Source organism: Tachysurus fulvidraco, chromosome 22 (genome assembly GCF_022655615.1).
Source record: "Tachysurus fulvidraco isolate hzauxx_2018 chromosome 22, HZAU_PFXX_2.0, whole genome shotgun sequence".
Lineage (NCBI taxonomy): Eukaryota > Metazoa > Chordata > Actinopteri > Siluriformes > Bagridae > Tachysurus > Tachysurus fulvidraco.
In genome coordinates, this window is record NC_062539.1 from 5,967,161 (window position 1) to 5,988,152 (window position 20,992).

Genomic DNA, 20,992 nt, shown 5'->3' on the forward strand with positions numbered 1-20,992 from the left:
TTGTTCCAGAGGACACCAAGTGAAGGCTCTTCACTCTGAGCCACACTGAATTAGTGAGCAATTTTACGTTCTGTTGTTAGAGAGAGAAAGGGAGAGATTGGGTTTGGTACAAATCAGCAAGGTTACTGGACTGAAAAGAGAGAAAGAAAAGAAGCAAAGGCACCTGTTTATCCTGCCAAGGTGGGAAAACCTATTGTGTTTCTGAATGTCACACCTTTCCTCTTTCTCCCCTTTCTCCTACTCTGTTCTTCTTCTCTTCTCTTCTCTCCCCTCCTTTCCTTTTCTTTCCTTACCTCACCTCACCTCTCCCCTCCCCTCCCCTCCTTTTCTCTCTGCTCCTCTTCTCTCCTCTCTGCTCCTCCTCTCCTCTCCTGTCCTCTACCTTTCCCTTCTCTTCTCTTCTCTTTTCTTCTCATCTCTCCTCTCCTCTCCTCTCCTCACCTATCAGCTCATTGGATGAAATAAGTCAGCCATCATCTTGCACCCTCAGCTGTTAAACACAAGTAAACACCAGCTCATTCCATTTATTTAGCCATGCATCTCTAGAATGAGCAGCTATACAGTATGCTGTTCTTCTCTTCTTGATTCCAAATTCTTCATCATCTGGAACGTGGGCTGACTGGAAGCCGACAAGCCTCTCGCTAATGATGATGAATTTGCTCCTAGATGATTCTCAACATTTTTTTTTGGAGTTTGAAGCAGAGAAAATGCTGTACTTCTGACACTTAGCGGGCTGCTGAAACATTAGCTTTCACTTAATCAGTCACTCATAATCTATGAGCTGTCGTTTCTACCATGCTGAGCTTCCTCATGGTGTTCTGAACATCTTGTTTAGGAGATCCTTTTTTTTTCCTGCGACTTTACAGTGTCTGCGTTTAAGCTAAGCTTATGTACCAGACATTCACGCTTGAACCCTGATGCCATTTCGAGAAGCCTAAACATGAAAACGTATAAAACTGAGTTCAACACAAGATGAACAGCAAATAAAAGTCCTTGATGATCAGGACCATCTTAAAACTTTGTTTCTGTGATCTCCAAAACTTTCATTTCATTTAATGAGACTGACTCCTTAGCTGTTCAATGTAAACATGTTTAAGGGTTGCTAAGTAAATCAGCAGTGCTCCCTGCAGCTCCTAACTCATCTGAGCCAAGTCTTGCTTCATGCTCATCACATGCTTGACAGAACACCAGTCTCTATCTAATTTGTCAGACTAACATATTACATTGCTCTTTGAGGTCAGAGGTTGTCAGGAGGGTCAGGCTTCGACGCAAGACAGAGCTAGGAGAGTCTCTGGAGCTCTCGTGACCTCAATCACTACAGCGAAAGTAGACTGAGCAATCGATTGCGAGTGCGGTGTGTTACCTGCCCAGACTGAGGCTATTAGAATAGGTGTGTGTGTGTCAACAGATAGGTCTGTTCTGTGTGTGTGTATGTGCAGATTATGATTTGGGCGAGTGATCAACCTTCTGAGCTCACAGATGGCTACGATTGGCTAGTGTCGATGTGATTGACAGGAGAGAGAGAATAGTATCCCTCTCAATCAGAGAACTAAGCCAGTTTTGCACTTTTAGCTCCCAGGGGTGTCATCAGAACTTGAAACCGTCCATCACTTCCGCACTCAGTCCATCACTTCCGCATACATCAGTTCCACACAGAACTTAGGCTCAAGCTGCTGGAATTGAAAACTATTCGACAAATTTCTCACCAATCAGAATCAAGGCTTCACCTGCTGTGTCTCTCATACAGTACTGCATCCATTTGTTGAAGCAGTTTTGTCCTGCTTTCATATGCATTTATGTACAGCACTTTAAGGAACGTAGACGTTTTCTTTGGAAACATTCGGTTGAACGTCTGACCGATGAGTCGGCGGTTTCCAGTCGTAATCAGATCATGAGCTGTGACAGAGGCAGAATTGGCAGATGAGCTGTCGCTCATTGAACCTAGGTGTCACACTCGACAGCGCAGGGATCAATACCGAGCTGCGATGGAAGATTTTATCCAAACCTCCCTGATTAAACAGCAACCTCAGATGGTAGCATCGAGCACCAAAGCTGTCAGTCATTACAGAGAGTGTTGGTGTGTGCGTCTGTGTGTAAGGGTGCCGTATCACAAGGCCCACGGTTCTGATTTCTGCCCGACTATGTTGCTCATCCGTTTGCTGTTTTGGGCCGTTAATCACAAAACCTGGCATCTCTGAGATCAACACATTGTGTTTGCTATATGGCCTGCCCTCCTGCCACTAGCAGGCAAGAACTGTTCCATTAATCAGACAGATAGATAGATAGAGGGAGAGAGTGTGAGAGAGAGAAACAGAGACAGAGGAAGAGAGAGAGAGGGAGGGAGATGGAGGGAGAGGGAGGTGAGCTGCTGCACATCAGCTCAATAAATCGGCCCTATTATCTTCGCCTGGATGCCAAAGGCTCAGTGGATTTGTGAGTGTGTGTGTGTGTGTGTGTGTGTGTGTGTTTGTGTGTGTGTTTGCATGCCTGCATAATGACTGAGAGCTCTTGTACACAATGCTTGTTGCATATCTCTCTCCATCTCTCAGGTGATGAGGGTTTTAGTGTTGACTATCAAAAGCTATTATGAGTCGCAAAAGCAGGCTGATACGAAAACGGTTTTATAAGTGCAGAAAGCCATGCACTAGAGGCTCCTCAGTGAACACACACACACACACACACACACACACACACACACACACACACACACACACACACATCCATATATACCACAATTTCAAATGACTGCATGAATAATTACTCTGAAATGGAGAGATAAGTGGTGATAATACTCTTCCAGCTGGCACTTAAAGAACATCTCTGTCTCACCCTCCAGACACTCACAACCCTTCTCCTCCTCCTCCGTTCTCTCGCTCTCTTCCACTCTGTCTCACTCTCTTCCTCACTCAGTCTGTCTGTCTCTCTCATCACTCCATTTTTTCTTGTCATATCACATGATCAGATAAAAACATGATTGATTAGACTGGTAAAATAAAGATCAGTTGAATTTTAAATCTCTTATTCTCTTTCTTTCAATCTCTCTCTCTTACCCCACTATCTCTCATCTCTCTCCTGCCACCCATCTCTCTGCCTCTTTTTATCTCATACTCCCTGTCTGCCTTCCTACAACCTCTCTCTGTCTCTCTCTGTCTGCCTCTCTTCTTCCCACTCTTTCCCCGCTCACCCCCCCCCTTGTCTCTCTATCTCTGTCTAATTGATGATAGATAGATAGATAGATAGATAGATAGATAGATAGATAGATAGATAGATAGATAGATAGATAGATAGATAGATAGATAGATAGATAGATAGAACAGTACTCCTCTCTTGGATGGAGGGAACACTACAGACATGTTAAAATACTGCACTCCATGATTCCCACATTAGCATAAAGCCGGAGCGATCAGGACGAAGTGGAGCTGTAGAAGATCACAAATACGACAATTGATTAAACTTTTGCTTTTAATGGCGAGGCTGTTGAACTGTGCACTCAGCGGCGCACAGTGTAGCATTGTGCCTGCGGTAAACACATCTTACTGAGCTCATTAGCTAATTGCTAAGCCGTTTACAAACGCAATCAGAGAAGCCAGACAAAGCAGCATCATTTACAACTGCGTCTCAGGAGCTCCTCTACACAACCTGGGTGCACGTCAGCGGACGTTTTTTTTTTTTTCTTTTCTTTCTTTCTTTTGCTTTAGCATTAAAAGTAACCTGGCATTTGTGAGTACAGAGAGTCCTCGGGTTAAGTCGAACTCGACATACAGCGTTTCGTGGTTACATGTCCATCTCCCATAATGCATTCCGAAATACACCGTCTGCAACCGTAAAGCAAAGTTTGCGCAGGAACTACTTGGCGAGCGTAGCGGACGAATACGGCGTCACGCAGCGCTATACGAGGAAGATGAAATTGTTCAGTCGCCGGGTTGTACGGCATTTTGGATTGTGCTTCATTCGCTCTCTTTCGTTGGTGGCGTGTTTTTTTTTTTGGAAACTTGTTTTGGAATTTTTTTTTTTACTGTTTCACCCCATTACTGCTGTGTATGTGCTCCATGTGAGTGACATAGGTGCTTATGTAGGTGGGTTTCGACTTACGGCAAATGTCACGTGACGTCGCGCCATAGGAACAGATCTCCACCGAAGTCGAGGACCCACTGTATTGTTTTTACCATGTCATAGCTTGCTGCAGAGATGAACATATTTTAACTGTTTCTCTCTCTTTACTTAAGGGCACCCAGACTTTTGCATACAATTCTAATGAATAAGTTTGTCCAAAAGATACTAAATGATGCGCTGAGAAAGAAAGTGATCCATGTCTCAGGATACGCCCACCACTGTGTGTTTTTTTTAACTGTTTTCTATTTTTATGGATAACAATGTGTCAGTGTCAGACTAAACATGTCTAGTGTGTGTGTGTATGTGTGTGTTTGTGGGTGTGTGGGGGTGTGAAAAAATAGTAAAATGGTGGCTATCAACCTGTTAGATAAGTGTCACTTTTGCATCTCTTAAGAAGCAAACCAGACGTACATACTGTACCTTCACCAAATAATTCATGATTGATGGACTGCGTTGGAGGTGATGGGGAAAGTGTGACAAATTTCAATTGTCCTTAAAAGTGGGACACAAATTAGCAACTCTGAGGATTTTTTTGTTTTGTTTTGTTTTCGTGTAGAGGAAGTGCTGGAAAAGTTGAACAAAATGGAGATTGTGTGTGTGTGTGGGGGGGGGGTAGACGGTATGACATTTTACAACTACTGTACAAATGCAAATTAAAGGTAACCATTAACTCTTTAAAATTAGTTGTTTTTTTTAGTTGTTTCCAACTTGAGAAACTCAGGAAACGTTGCATGCTACCCTCATTTTTAATTTCCAAATTGAATACATTATTGCATTACAGTTACACTCAGCCCAGGCCACACAATGTTTAGTCCCAAACAGTCCCTTACTCGCACCTATATAATTCTGTAGCCCTGTTCTTTTGAAGCGACGTGTCAAAACATCTCATTTGCCTCCGTAGTGCGTTTGAGCACGCTCGCAAAACACTGCAGCAGGTCCATGTCCTCAGCCTGGCTCATACAGCTTCGTACAGCTAGGTCAGCGCCCACACACACGCAACCCGCCTGACACCAGATCATCTATTATAGCTCTGTATCAGTGACAAGATCTGTCTCTCCACGGGAAAGAGAGCTGTAGGAGAGAGCGAGACAGAGAGAGACGGAGCTAACAGATGGTTGCGGAGCGAACAGATCCATTATGGCGAAGCAGGCATTGATTGTGTTGAGGGCCGTAATTGAACAGGCCAGCGAAACAGACTGAGGGATGAAGGCAGTGTCATGTCAGAACGAGCAAGCTGGGGATTTCTGTAGAGTGGCGTGATGGAGAGAGTGCGGGAGTCGAGCTGCTCGGAGGCAGATCTGATAAGGAAATCACTCACGGCAATCAAGGTGAAAGAAAGAGTGTATGAGAGAAAGGCCAAGCACATGCTCTCTCTCTCTCTCTCTTTCTCTCTCTCTCTCTCTCTCTCACACACACACACTAACATAAAATGTTGTCATCATCATCCACTCAAGTGTGTCTGCAGTAGACATGCCCAATTTGTTCCCTTTCATCCAGGACTAATGTCTCCATGCTCTCACATTTGGTGGTGAGCACTAACCCCCTCCTCCCACCCTCTTATTTAATGTCTTCAGTTACTTCCCAGTCGTTCTCCTTTTCCCGTCTTTGACTTCCTCTTCTCTCCTGAGTGACCACACAGTCTCATCTGTCTGGATTCTTAGTCCCTGAGCCTGTACTCCTGTACGCTGATAGTGTAAACAGATTCTAACCATTTGACCCTTTCCTTTCCCTCTTCTCTTCTCTTCTCTTCTCTTCTCTTCTCTTCTCTTCTCTTCTCTTCTCTTCTCTTCTCTTCTCCCTTTCCTTTTGTTTCCTTTCTTTCTCTCTTGTGTCTTATCTCTTCTGGGCTGAATGCTTTTGTTTTATTTATGTCCCCCTCTCTCTCTCTCTCTCTCTCTCTCTCTCTCTCTCTCTCTCTCTCTCTCTCTCTCTCTCTCTCTCTGTATAACGCAATGTTATCTATTTGCATGATAAAGATAAGAGAGACAGGCCATTAGAATTAACAGGAGCTGATAATGTGGAGATAATTTAGAAATCATTATTTAAATGTCACGCTGTAATGATAAAAACCTCACTAATAGTTCTATCTAAATGTCAAATTGGAATTATTCAATTACATCTTCAGGCCAGGGGCAGTGATAGGAATACCAATCTAGACCTCTTGTGTTTGTGTGTGTGTGTGTGTGTGTGTGTGTGTGTGTGTGTGTGTGTGTGTGTGTGTGTGTGTGTGTGTGTGTTAAGCAACCCACTTGTTAACTGCAATTACTTTACTCTGCAAATACGGAGTTTATTGTAATGTCTGCTTTGCAAATAATCAGATATCTGCCAGCTACTTTCTGTCTCAGGTCCATTTGTATATCATTTTGTTACCGTGCTCAAAGGCAAACGTTTCCCAATCATTTCTGTTGGTGTCGTCTCCCAAGCGGGAGCTTTACAGTCTTTTATTTTCTTTCTTTGAAAAAAGTGCGTAAATGCATACGAGCCAGCTTCATGGCATCTCAGAGCATCGGGACGACTGTGTGGTCTCCAGAGTCGCTCGTGTGTTATCAGTCACCGCAGAATCAGCTCAAACAGAATATCTCAGCATCTCAGCCTTTCTCTCTTCTGCCGTATCTCTCCATCGACAGCAGAGAGAGAGTAGAGGAGCGGAGGGTCAGAGCGTCTCTCGTCTTCAAAGCCGACCTTGACCTGCTTTGAACAGGAGGAGGAGAGGAGCTTTCTTACAAATGCAAATAAGAAGTGTCACACCAAGTCTCTGTCCTTCTGTAGATCTCACTGTGTGTGTGTGTGTGTGTGTGTGTGTGTGTGGGTGTGGGTGTGTGTGTGTGTGTGTGTGTGTGTGTGTGCGCGTGTGTGGGACTTCTGAAAAAGTACTGTATGTAAGAGAAGTATGCCTTATATTAAGGCATTTAGGTAAAAAGAAATTATGGGTTGGACGATATGAGGACATCATAATCAACATTGTGATAAATCAGATGATATTATGGACAAGAGACATTATTATTATTATTATTATTATTATTTTAAACATGTAATTGTGATACATAATTGATTTATATGTCACTATAGTTGTCCATTCCATCCAAAAATAACAATTTAGGTTTTGTTTTGGAAACTACACACCACATCCCTTGTAATGGGACAGACCTGACTTGAGCCATTCTAAACACGACTCTGCACTAGATGAAATGACAGCGCTTCTGGGATTATAAACAGCGATAATGTGAAGCAAATCAACGCAAATAATCCATAATAAACACCTGATTACATACCTTACAGCTGATCGAAGGTATTCCTGTATGCCATTCAGATGATCGGGGTGTGTAAATACTTTTAGCACAATGTTTTTTTTCTGGAAAACCCACCTCTTTTTGTGTTTGTTTTAAACCCAACTGTTTTCCGCAGTTACACATTTTCAGCATTTAAAAAGCAAAATAAAGCTAGAAAATCCTGTAGAATTTAAAGGTCCAGGGCAATTAAATAGGCTTTAAACTTTGTTTTGTTTAAACAGCAATTGGAACAAAATTGACATCCGCTCGCTGTATTTTGAAGCATAATCCAATAGAAGGGCAGTAAAGTAAGTGTGTCAGGAATGATCCATGAATGATGGCCAATAGACTTCTTGGTTTTGTAAGTCTCTCACAGACACAGAAAGTAACAGAGACAATAAGGAGAAGTTTCTTTTAGCAGCAGACAGATGAAATTTTATAATCCGACTGAATTTTTCTCTTGGAATAGGATTTATTATGATCAGTATTAAGGTTGTGCTTGTGTCGTGTAATGGATGATTACAGGAGTCATTTTTTGTACATACGACATGTTTACAAAGTTTTTCAGTCTGTCCATTTAACTGCTTGGTGTTGGAATTATGCTTTATTTCAGTGAAAATAGTGTTTCTAGTCGAATAGTTGGGTTTTTCTGTTGTTTACATTAAAGATTTATATGCTTACGAACCTGACTTACATATTAAGCTACTCCTCTCGGGTGGAAGAGGTAAAACTGATCTTCTAATTGTTTTAATAAATAGTTATTTAATAAAACACTACTGTGCTGCAGGAGAATGCCTAAGTCTATGCATGATGATACATACAGTATTATCTTTCACAGAAATGTTTTAGAGAATCATGATGATATTTTTATTTTCATACGGCCACTCAGACTAAAATATCCTATACGGCGAAGTCTTTATAAGCACATCTTCTAAACTTATGAGCTAATGATTTAATGCTGTGTGTGCTGCATAAACGGCATTAATAGTGTGCTGCTTACTCCGGCTTCATTAGTATACTGTTAAAGAAAGTAAAGGGAGTGCTTTTCAGGTCATGTAAGAAATATCATGCAAGCGATGGGGCAAAATATCAAACGATCATACTTAAGTTGAAAAGAAAATTTATCATTCAAATTTTTTTTGTATAGCACTTTTAGCAATGGACATTGTCTCAAAGCAACTTTACAGAACATAAGAAATATATTATAGTAAGTTTCATATTATACCTAAGTTCAAGATTAATATTATATTTATGTGTTTGTATTTATCCTCAATGAACAAGCCTGAGGTGACTGTGGTGAGGAAAAACTCCCTTAGATGGAAGAGAAGGAAATCTTGAGAGGAACCAGATTCAAAAGGGAATCTCATCCTCATTTGGGTGACACTGGAGGTTGTGATTATAAACTGTTATAAACACCAGAGAGTGTTATTATGAATAATGTCCTTTTGACAGTCAAATACAGTTTGACAATTGTGTATTGATGAGGAGGTTGTTGTCCTCAAAGACCACATGTTGCCATCTCTTCTTTGACTGTCTGAAATCCTCATGAAGCGGAACACAACTGGAGCTGGTACGTCTCTAGATGCCTCACAATCCTCACAGGGTTGGCCTCTTCTCAATGAAGGTCTGAAATCTGTACGTGACGGAACACTGTATGTGATGCCTCAGGATGGGGAGAAAAATATTATATTATCTATTGCTGTTCATGATATTAACCAGCACTAGATAATAATGTGCATATGATCAGGTCTACTGGAGCACACAGTTATAGGATGTACAATGTGTATGCCTGGCTAAAGAGATATGTCTTTAATCTGCATTTAACCTGGGAGACAGTGTCTGAACCCCGAACACCATCAGGAAGGCTGGGATTTTTCAGAATCTGGAAAAGGATATCTTAGGGTAGGAGCACCACACAGGGCCAACTGTATATCAGCATAAAATTCAACTGGGTGCATCTGCAAAGGAGCATTCAGAAAGAGTCTGACATTAACGGTGAGTTTACTGCGGCTGCAGCTCATCATACTGCACCTGGGGCGCCCGCGAAATTCACTCTGTGTGAGGTCCACAGTTTAAAATCCACTGTGAAATGGTCAACCGTAGAAAGCCATAAAAAAAGTACAAAGACAACACACACAAAAACAAAACGCATGTTAATGAACTCGTAGAAAATTTGTAATTAATGAAGTACTTTTTCTATCAAGGCCCTTGAGTTAGAACAAGTAAACAGTGTGGTGAAAATTAATACAACTGATACGCTATTATGTTTTCTATAATGAAAAAGGGCCGCTGTGAACAGAATAATCTGTCACAAAGTGTGTATTTCAATTCTCACTTTTTTCTTTTTTTCTATATAAGTAAATATAGGATGACCCGGGTTGCCATGTTGGAGCAATTCAAGCATCCGAGTGGGCATGAAATAGGTTTTTAGAAGAACAATAAAATGCTTTTATTTTTTGATGAGTTTGTGCAAAATAATTCATACAGTTACATAATGAAGAGAGACAGTAGGACATGCATTAGACAAGATGATGTAAATATATACAGAATATTTATTAGAGATGACACAATAACACCTTTTTCTGATCCCAATTATAGTGAGCACATACAGTTTTTCTTCACTTTCTTAATAATAAACAGAAAAATAATAATAATACAAAAATGCAGCTTTACTTGTATGTCTATAGATAGATAGATAGATAGATAGATAGATAGATAGATAGATAGATAGATAGATAGATAGATAGATAGATAGATAGATATTTTAAAAAAAAATACACTGACATTTTTTATATCTGAATATATTCAGTCAAAAAATACTTGATAGCATTGGTACACTTTCCGAGTGTGTTTTAATGCCATAATTAGCTCATATCACTCACGCTCCTAATGACAGATTGACCACAGCAGTAAAACTGAGCACAAGGCCATAAATTGCAGTGCTGTGTTAATTAAATAAAGTTTCTGTTGCCCTGTGAAGCTACTGTGTTAATATTCTAAAAAATGTCCCCATTCACAGATCGTTGTAACTTCATATGTTGGGTTAATGATGCAGAACTCATTTCACCCAGGAGCGAAGACTCGGCTGTGTGCGGGACCATGATTTCACTAAGGAAGGAGCTTTCACGCCTCGGCCCAGGCAGCGTATAAAGAGACTCTCTGCTCCACCAACTTTACAGTGAAGCACTCTTCATGAACTCTCTCTCTCTCTCTCTCTCTCTCTCTCTCTCTCTCTCTCTCCCTCTCTCTCTCTCTCTCTCTCTCTCTCTCTCTCACACACACACACTCTCTCTTTCTCTCTCTATATTTCTATTTCTATATATATTTCTCTCTCTATAACTCTCTCTCTCTTTCTCTCTCTCTGTTTTTCTCTCTCTCACTCACTCTCTCTCTTTCTCTCTCTCTATTTCTCTCTCTCTCTCACACACTCACTCACTTTTTTATAAATCTTTTACCAATCCACATTAAAAAATGAAACCTGGCCTATACAGACCAGAGGTCATATCTTCTATTTGTATTTTCCACCAAATTGATACTAAGACCTTGCAGTAACTAACTTTCAGTGACACCATTTTTACTTCAACTTGGAATCATTAACCTGGATTTCACAGACAGATTAGGGCATTTTCTCCACTTTCTACTCCTGAACTGAAATACGGTTCTCCGTTATTTACGTTATCTTAATAACATGTAAGATTAAGGAACGATAAGACGATTTCATTCCACTTTTAGTGACTTTTTTAGTCACTTATATTATCTCAACATTTACAACCTACTCATCTACTCATGGCAAAAACAATACTACTGCCAGTAGGAAGATTGTCAGTTTATTATTTTATTTTTTAGCACCATCAGGATCATTACTGTCTCTTGTCTCTTCACTGTGCTGATCTCTGTTCCTGCTCACATCCATAGGGATATAATCGCTGAGTCATTCAGACATTCTGCTGACTAAAAGCTGTCCTATTTGCATCTTTCAATAGGTCAGGTCAGCATTTTAAAAATTTGATTCATAGTTCTTGAGAAATTCTAGTAGTTTGTAAAGGTTTAGTTTGTGACTTGTTTAAGAAATAAATTACAACATGTTTATTTCTATTCTAATAAAACTTCATTCTATAATACAGTATTATGTTCCAAGTGAAAACTGTTCCTTCTTCACGTACGACTCCACGTTGACCACGATGAATGCATTTATATGCAAATTAGCTTCGAGCAACTCCTCGAACATACTTTAGCTTCTTTAGCCGACTTCATGCCGTTGAAACACTTTTCCTCATTTACAGACTCTGTAATGATGCATGTACAGCTTGTGTTTATTCATGTAATCCAGTCCTGAGCCATTTGGTTTATTCTGGGGGATGTGGTAGCCTACTGTTTAAGGTGTTGTACTAGTGATCAGAAGGTCATGAGTTTGAATCCCAGGTTGAAAAGTGCCCCTGAGCAAGGCCCTTTAACCCTCAAATGCTCAGTTGTATAAATTAATATGTAAATCACTCTGGATAAGGGTGTTTGCTGTAAATGTATTCTTTAACCCTTGTTTTTCCATTTCATTCATCCACCAGAGTGGTAATGGACTTATACTGTATAGAGATATTTTCGATCAGTATAAATGAGGAAGCGTAGGCGTGGTCGAGTGCCGTGTTTGTGAATGGATGGCGGAGCTGAGGGAACTGAGTGGTGAGGATTGCACACCTGTGTCAGATGTGTTAATGACTGTTCTGTGTTATAGTGAGCTGCAGTAGGGATAAAAGAGGAAGAGACGAGAGACGAAGAGAGAGCAGAGCACCCAGAGCTCTCTCTCTCTGTGTGTGTGTGTGTGTGTGTGTGTGTGTGTGTGTGTGTGTCACTGAAAATAAAAGCGCACTTATTATGGAGTTATTCCAAACCTGTTTTCACTTTCTCAGCTCTTCACATTGAGCTACAATAAACAAATGAATAATTATATCGCCACAAGTGTGGTATAAAATTAGTCAGCACCCTGTTTCAGAGGGATGTTTTTCCTTCTGTCAATAACCTTACACAGAATTTTAACGGCTTCAAATGTTTAATTCTTATAAACTAGCACTCGGAGCATCTCAGACAGTTTGATATCATCATTTTCTTTTGAAGATAGAAATATTTCGACATTTTTTTCCATGTCTCTGTAAAGATGACACTCAGTGTATTGTGTGCATGTTGACATTTTTTCTTTCATGCCCTCTCTCTCTCTCTCTCTCTCTCTCTCTCTCTCTCTCTCTCTCTCATTAAACAACTGCTAAAAGTGCACATATTGCCGGAAAACCTTAGGGTTTGATACAGTCAGGGAATATAATGTAACACTTTTCACTCTCCGTAATGGGGAAATAATCTTTGCAAATGGCATAAAATAAGCATGAAAGAAGTGTTCCTAATCCATTAAGTGCATTTGACTACATAAAGTTTAGAATAAGAGAATGTTAAAACTCTCTCTGTCACTCTCTCTCTCTCCCTGGCCCATGGCTCAGATACACACTTTAGTGCATTAGGGAGTGTGTGGAGCTGGTGTAATGTGATTTGTGTGCCTGGCCGGCGGTACACTCGACTCACCACTACCTCTGGCCTACTCAGTGCGGTCAGCTGATAGTTCCGCAAATGGACACGCGTAAAACTTCTATTTTCTGGATGGCTCTCCTGAAACGCACCCATTCCACACACTACTATCTCTCTCTCTCTATATATATAACTATCTTATATCTATATCTCTATATCTATTTACATATCTCTTATATATCTATCTATCTTTTATTATATATATATATCTAACTATATATCTATATATATAATCAACTATATCTCTGTATTATCTACTCATCTATATCTATCTCTCTCTCTATACAAGTTATATACCATCTATTCTGTCTTTCTTTCTCTCTCTATCTATCTCTCTCTGTCTCTCTCTCTCTCTCTCTCTCTCTCTCTCTCTCTCTCTCTCTCTCTCTCTCTCTCTCTCTCTCTCTCTGTCTCTCTCTCCCTCTCTCTCTCCCCGTCTCTCTCCCTCTCTCTCTTTCTTTCTCTCTCTCTCTCTCTCTCTCTCTCTCTCTCTCTCTCTCTCTCTCTCTCTCTCTCTCTCTCTCTCTGTCTCTCTCTGTCTCTCCCCCTCTCTCTCCCTCTCTCTCTTTCTGTCTCTCTCTTTCTGTCTCTCTCTCTTTCTCTCTGTCTCTGTGTGTGTCTCTCTCTCTCTCTCTTTCTCTTCTCTCTACCCTCTTGTATACTTCGTTCTCTTTTCTCTGGTGTCTCAATTGAAAACGTTCAAATGAAAATTTGTTTCTGCAGCGATTGAAGCCTCTCGATTGCGCCACACCATTAAACTACTTCTCGCCTTTAGTTAGGAAGTGAAACCATTTTGAAAACCTGCTTCACTACCATTTTAGATTTATTGTGCTGGATTATCATCTTCCTATCTTTTGTTTGTGTACATCAGAAATAACACATGACAGAAAATGATTGAGAGCTGAAAGCAAGAATGACTCGGCGCTCGGTGCGACACAATTGCACACGCGGGTCATTTTCTTAAGCCACGTGTGAATTCAGACCGCGTATGCTCGGGAGATTGTTCTAGAAATCAATAGCTTTTAAAGCCGCTCTTGATTCAGAGGTAAAAAGTAAAATATTTCAAAGGTGCCTCAGCTATGCTTCTTTTTTTTTTCCTGTCTGTGAAGCATCTGAAAAAAAAATCTATGCTGTATTTTTAAATAGCAGTTACAGTTTTTTTTTTATTTTAAAGAAGCTAATATATTTTAAATATCCATTGATATGAATGTTGTTAAGCTCTCCATTACGCACTCACGCACACGCGCGCACATATCCATACACATCGGCCATAAGAAACAGTAATGGCACTAATGTTTTGGCTCTGCATTGCGTTAATCCATCACGGCCACTGTTATTTATCGATAGAGCCGATATCCACCTTGAGAGCTGCGAGCTGAGATGTGAGGGTCGTGTCAGCAAGCACGCCCGTTCCCTGAGATCAGCTCCTCAGGGCCACTCTGCCATTGAGCGTGTGATGCGTGGGGGTGGGGGTCTGAATCTGCCTGCTCAGCTCTTTCCTCTGTACCCATGACCTTTCTAAATGTCATTTTTTCACGCAAGTTTATTGGCGGTGTGAATAAATGATGAAATGCCGCTCGGCGTGGGTAAACTCGGTATTCTTTTCCCTGCTGCACCTTTCACAAAGTTTTTCCCTTAACCCCGTGTGCTTTTTCAAGTCAAGTCAAGAAGCTTTTATTGTCATTTCAACCATTTATACTGTAGCCGTTGCAGTACACAGTGAAATGAGACAATGTTTCTCCAGGATTATGGTGCTACATAAAACAAAGACGTTGCTATTAGGACTTAGTAAGTAGTCTTAGATACATAAAGTGCATCAGTGCAACCTGGTGCAAACAGTGCAGGACAAAAGACAACAAGACAGTGCAGGACAAAAGACAGTGCAAACAAAAAATACTAGACAATACACAAAAGACAATACACAAAAACAGCACCGACCAGAGTACATTTTTGTGTTGTGTTGTTTGCTGCCCAACCCAATCATTACTGTATATCGTCGCCTGCTGTGGATTTGTCTAATCATCTGTAGATTATAAGAAGGATGAATAATAGGATGAATAAATAAAACCACGGGCAATTACTTATCATTGAGGTCAGACATTTAGGGATATGGGAATATAATTTTGTAATAAGTTTTATATTTTATTGATCTTTTCATTCTTTATTAGCTGTGAAACACCTGATGCACCTGACTTATAACACACTAATTCTCCTACATGTGGGATGTGGAAGATCTGAGAAATGTGTGTATTAATATAAATTCCCAGAGTACAGTTTGTTCCCGAATATCAACACGGCTGTGATTCGGCCGAAGGTAAACAAAGGCAGTGAAGCATAGCCGTGAGTGTTATATTGCTTTTATACAATGAAACAGTTTTATATTTCATATTTTGTGTCAGAAGTTATATACATTAAAAAAAGTATCATTTGCTATGTCTGCTAAGTACAACTAACTAATTAGACGACTAGACGTGTTGATGGTGATTTAAATGTCATTAACTAAACGGCTACTTCTGCGACAGTGTTTCACATTATACACAAACCTCTCAGATATCTATAAACAGAAATATGTATCAGAAAAATGTTTATTCAAAGTGTTTCACATGGAAGAACAGTTTTAAAGAATAACAAGCTCCAATTACCTCATCTAGAAATATCCAGGTCATTCACCTCAGTATTTAGGCCAAACCCCCACCACCACTCACCCCCACCCCCCCACCCCCCCAGCTGTGTGCCCTGTTGCACTGTGTGCCCTTGTAATTAGATAAATATCAAGCAGTAGGTTTTAGAGATGAATGAAATTGATATTGTTATTAAAATGTCCTTGTGTGTATGTGTGTGTGTGTACACACGTGCGTGTGTGTGACTCGAGCATGTTGGCTGATTTCCTCCGGTGCTCACCCATGACTCTGCTGTGTTACATGCTGATTAGGAAATGTTTCAGTCTCACACTGATTCAAACAGATAATTCTTATTATTGTGTGTGTGTGTGCTCCGGACTTATTTTGCTGCACATCTTCTTTTAAAGGCAGTTAGGAAAAGAAACGCTGTGTGTGTCTTTGTGTGTCTTTGTGTGTGTGTGTGTGTGTGTGTGTGTGTGTGTGTGTGTGTGTGTGTGTGTGTGTGTGTGTGTGTGTGTGTGTGTGTGTGTGTGTGTGTGTGTGTGAGAAAGTGTCCCTCTCCATCACCAGAATGTTAAGTGTGGTGACTAAAGCCTCAAAACAGCAGCCTTGTGTTTGTGTGTGTGTGTGTGTGTGTGTGTGTGTGTGTGTGTGTGTGTGTGTGTGTGTGTGTGTGTGTGTGTGTGTGTGTGTGTGTGTCTTCAGAGGGGGGCGGGAGGAAATTGAGCCCTGGCTGGGTCTAATAGGAGGAAAGTTCCAGAAAAAATGGAGTTCAAATTTAACCTGGATGGAAATTGATCCTATTACCGTTCACTCTGGCTGCTCCTCTCTCCACCAAGAGACATTGAGAGAGGCAAACTGAAAGGTCTATGAGACAGACATACAAGCATTTGTGTGTGTGTGTGTGTGTGTGTGTGTGTGTGTGTGTGTGTGTGTGTGTGTGTGTGTGTGTGTGTGTGTGTGTGTGTGTGAGGGAGGGAGGGAGGGAGGGAGGGAGTGTTGTTTGTGCTCAGAGAGAATAGGAATATAAAGGAAAATAGAGAAAAAGCAAAGACAAAACAAAAAGGCAGAAGAAAGAAGGAAAAGGAAGCGAGACAGTGAGGAAGATAGTGAAGAGGAGCTAGAGAGAAATGGCTTTGATTAGAGATTATGGGATGTCACTGGGCTTTTTTGGCCTTTCCACAAAGACAGTCCTGTTCTGTCAGTGTCTGTATACACACACACACACACACACACACACACACACACACACACACACACACACACACACACAGTGAGAGAGTGAGAATCGAGCTGTCTGTGCACTTGTGTAGTAAAATATATTGCTGTGATATAATAAGAATAAAATACTATGGTGCATGCTGTTACAGGAAAATAATCAACTTTGGGGTTGTAAGAGTATCTTTGCTTCATGCCCAGCTGTATCACACCACCTCACCACTGATTATTTTCCTTTAACTGCACACCTAATTCTGCTTACATATTGTATTCCCTATCTGTGCGTTAAAGCACGAATCCAAGAGTTTTTAGAGAGAATTTAAAGATGAACATCTAATCAACCAAAGAATGTTTATGGATTTTTCATAAATTGTTGCTACAATATGCCTGGCATGTTAAAAGAGATACAGAAGTCAAATGCTGTATGTCTCTCTCTCTCTCTCTCTCTCTCTCTCTCTCTCTCTCTCTCTCTCTCTCTCTCTCTCTCTCTCTCTCTCTCTCTCTCTCTCAGAGCCAATGCACGGTCCTCGGGAGCTGAAAGTGGTGGACATCAAGGCCAGACAGGTGACCCTGCGATGGGAGCCGTTCGGTTACAACGTGACGCGCTGCCATAACTACAGTCTGACAGTAGAGTATAGCGCTCGTGGGACCGGGAAAGACGAGACCCGAGAGGAGGTGACATACGACGGCAAAAACTCCGCCCCTCAGCACACCATCCACAACCTTACACCCTTCACCAACCTGAGCGTCAAACTGGTGCTGCGCAATCGAGAAGGGGTGAAGGAGAGCGTCGAGATCCACGTCCAGACTGACGAGGACGGTGAGACACAGATTTGCAGTTAACAGGTTTACAATCATATGTCCGATAAATCTGCACAGCCTCAGAGTCTAATTCATTCCCTTACCTCAACGTGTCATTCATATCCCTTCCGTTACTTCCCAAAATCAAAACTCAACCAACTCTTTACACATGCAACTAATTATAAAACCCTTCGACATCAAAGACACATTTTATTCACATTCAACTTGTTTACCTCCTTGTCGAGCACGCTGTTAGCTAATTAGTTAAATTATCCGGCAAATCCTGCAATAAATCAACTGTAGTGTAAATCCATGACACTCAGTACACTCCATCCCAGTACACCACTTTAAAACACCTTGAGGCTTTTTTATAGACAAATTTTTTGTAGACAAAAGCTTTTCTGAAATACACTGAAAGTTCGATTGAAGGCTCAAAGGAGCTGTATTTTGGGATTTAAAGCTAATAAATACTGTATGACTTGACATGTTGTTGGTGGTGAGGAAAACAATTCCTTAAAAAACATTTATAGTGAGTGAAAAAAAAAAGGCACACCATTACACAGCAGCGAACGAAATTAGAAACGAAAACAACCAAAATTAAAATTTGCTATACATCTTTTTTAATTTTTTTTGTTTCATTTTAACCTAAAATAATATTTTTTAATAACAGCGAAAAAAAGCATGGTTTAATTACAAATAAAAAAAATTTGTGTAAAAAAAAAAAAACACTCTTAATTCTTGCTTTAAAATTGTGTTCATTATTTGTTTCCCACTGCTTTTTATAATTGAATTTCTTTAAAGGTACAGTATACGAACAGCTTGTTAGATGTGCCAACTTTTTACCATGTTATCAATGTGAACACAATTGTAGTTTTAAAACATTTGGATTGTGTTGCCTCAAGGCAGGTAATTATATCTATCATTTAATAATATGCCCTGCAGAGAGATTTATAAAAAAAACAACTCTTTTTATTTGGAGGTGTTTAATCATGATAAATCAGTAGCATTTTGATTGTTTCTTTATGAAAACAAATTAAATGAACAGACATGCACACGCACATCTTTAAGAAAACAAACTTTCCGACACAGACTTTAAACGTTATCACTCGTACATTAAATACTGCCGGTTTAGAGAAGACTAAGAATGGCGAACGTATATGGAAGAAATGATATAAAATGACTCAGAGGTTTGTGATGTCATTTCCTGTCAGTGCCTGGTGAGGTTCCTTTGGACTCCATCCAGGCCAGTGTGTATGAAGAGAAGATCATCCTCAAATGGAGAGAGCCTGCTCACACCTACGGCATCATCACCCAGTATGAGGTAGGCTAAATCGAGCATCCCAGTGCTCCCAGTACACCACTTTAAAAACCACAGCCACTCAAAAATGACGACTCCTCACAGAGAACGCTGCCGCTTATTTCATCACGTTCTTCTGCTATTTTTATACCAAATAATTTCAAGCTTTGTGACCAAAGAGATACCAGGGGTATCGTGCTAAAGATATCCAGTTCTATAAAATTCCCTGCTTACTGGATAAGGGACAAACAAAGCATTCTATAAAAACAGTAGTGGGTGAAAATCTCTATTGCATTTCATGATTGGATGATGAGATAAAAGAACATGAACCCAAACTGGTCTAAAAAGAAAAAAAACTGGTGACTTTTTTTTTTATATATCTTTAAAAAAAAAAAAAAAAAACAATTTTGTGCCCATGATAGCCTTAGACTCCTGTTCCTGGCTGACAAGAGTGGAACCCGGTGTGGTCTTTTGCTGTAGCTCATAAACCTTAACATCTAATGCGTCGTGTGTGCCGAGATGCTTTTCTGCTCACCACACTCACCAGACTTACCGTCTCCTACCTGGCAGCTTTAAGCTGGCGATTCTCCCCAGCTCTACTTATCACCAACTGGCCCATCGTTCATTCTGCTTTTCACACCATTCTGTCTAAACTCTAGAGACTGTTGTGTGTAAAAATCCCCGGAGAGCAACAGTTTCTAAAAAGCACAAACCAACGCATTTACCCTAATCTGAAGTTTGACGTGAACATTAACAGAAGCTGCACCAGTTCATGCATTGTGCTGCTGCCTCCAGATCGGCTGCTTGGATAACTGCAGAAATGTTCCTAGATGTACCTACTATTAAAGTGGACATAGTAAAAGCCTGTTGTCCACCAAGCATTAATCTTTCATCCCATTAAACCATGCATGAATCTTCTGAATCTCTACAGTTGATCTGTTTGGTTTGATTTATTTTGGTGTGATTGATTAGCGAGAATATTGAATTCCACCAGGATGAATAATATAGACGCTTTGAGAAACAGTTCTAAATTTTAATGACATTATGGCATTATTTTTATGATGCCGTGCCTTAGATGTACTACATCTACAATTATTTTCGCATCGTTTGGACTTGACATCCTCAGTGCAGCTTAAATTTCCTTTACTTTCCTGCATTTCAGAGACAAACTAAGATTTTTTTTTTTATGCATATATCGACTAGTATAATACTAAAACTAGTATTTTTTTTTCAGGTACTCGTTTTGGTCCTCCGAATGTGCGATATCGTCCATCGTCCACCACTCGACTAGCCGAGCTATAGCATTATTACACACCATGCCTATTATTTATCTGAACATACCTGTGAGAATAAGAACTGCATATAGAAATATCCTACTCTTCAAGCTGTAAACATTAATGATTCACGATCAGACGTCTCTCAGGAGCCAGTCCAGCTCGAATACACCTCTAATCTAATCTCTTAAATCTATCTTGATGATTTTTTTTTTTCTTTTTTTCAAAAATGGCTACAAATACATATGGCTGTGTAGGTTTGTGTTTGTAAAGAGATTTGACCTGAATCTCTATTTTGTCTGCGTTCTAGAGAAGCGGTAAAGCTTGACGTTAACTGCTGCCTTTGATTTGACAATATCAAAGAGTTCAAGCTGAGTTTCCTCTGACAAGCAGTGATATCAAACCAGATTCTGAAACTCGGACCAATCTTTCGGACTAATCCCCTCACTCTCTCTCTCTTTATTTCTCTCTCTCTCTCTCTCTCTCTCTCTCTCTCTCTGTTTTCTTTCATCCTCACTTTTTACGTCTCGAAATATCACCAAGACGGGAGCTTTTTTTTTTTCTTTTTCTTCCCACCGACAAACACATCATCTCTCTGCTTCCTTTTTCTGAAGCTCAGAACATTAACTTTGCTCTCTTTATCCGCTCGCACATAAAATCCCATTTAGTGTCTATTAATCTGCTATCAGCAATTACAAGTATCGGCACCCCTGTTTGAAGCTGAGCTCAATGAATAAAAGGCTGCTACCAGCATCAAGGTCATCAAGAACAACTGATAGAGAAACGTGATTCTGTATCTCCACATTAAAGCCTAAAAATACAGAGTAGGAA

General features: G+C 40.3%; 1 protein-coding gene across 6 annotated transcripts in view; it reads left to right on the top strand.

Moving 5' to 3' along the window:
• Positions 1-20,992, top strand: part of LOC113645143 (receptor-type tyrosine-protein phosphatase mu-like) — a 186,100-nt gene that overhangs the window by 93,211 nt on the left and 71,897 nt on the right. For all 6 annotated transcript variants that reach the window (XM_047806456.1, XM_047806458.1, XM_047806457.1 and 3 more), the window contains 2 exons: positions 17,301-17,609; positions 18,802-18,911. In XM_047806456.1, the coding sequence (XP_047662412.1) occupies positions 17,301-17,609; positions 18,802-18,911 (419 nt within the window). The remainder of the gene's footprint in view (positions 1-17,300; positions 17,610-18,801; positions 18,912-20,992) is intronic.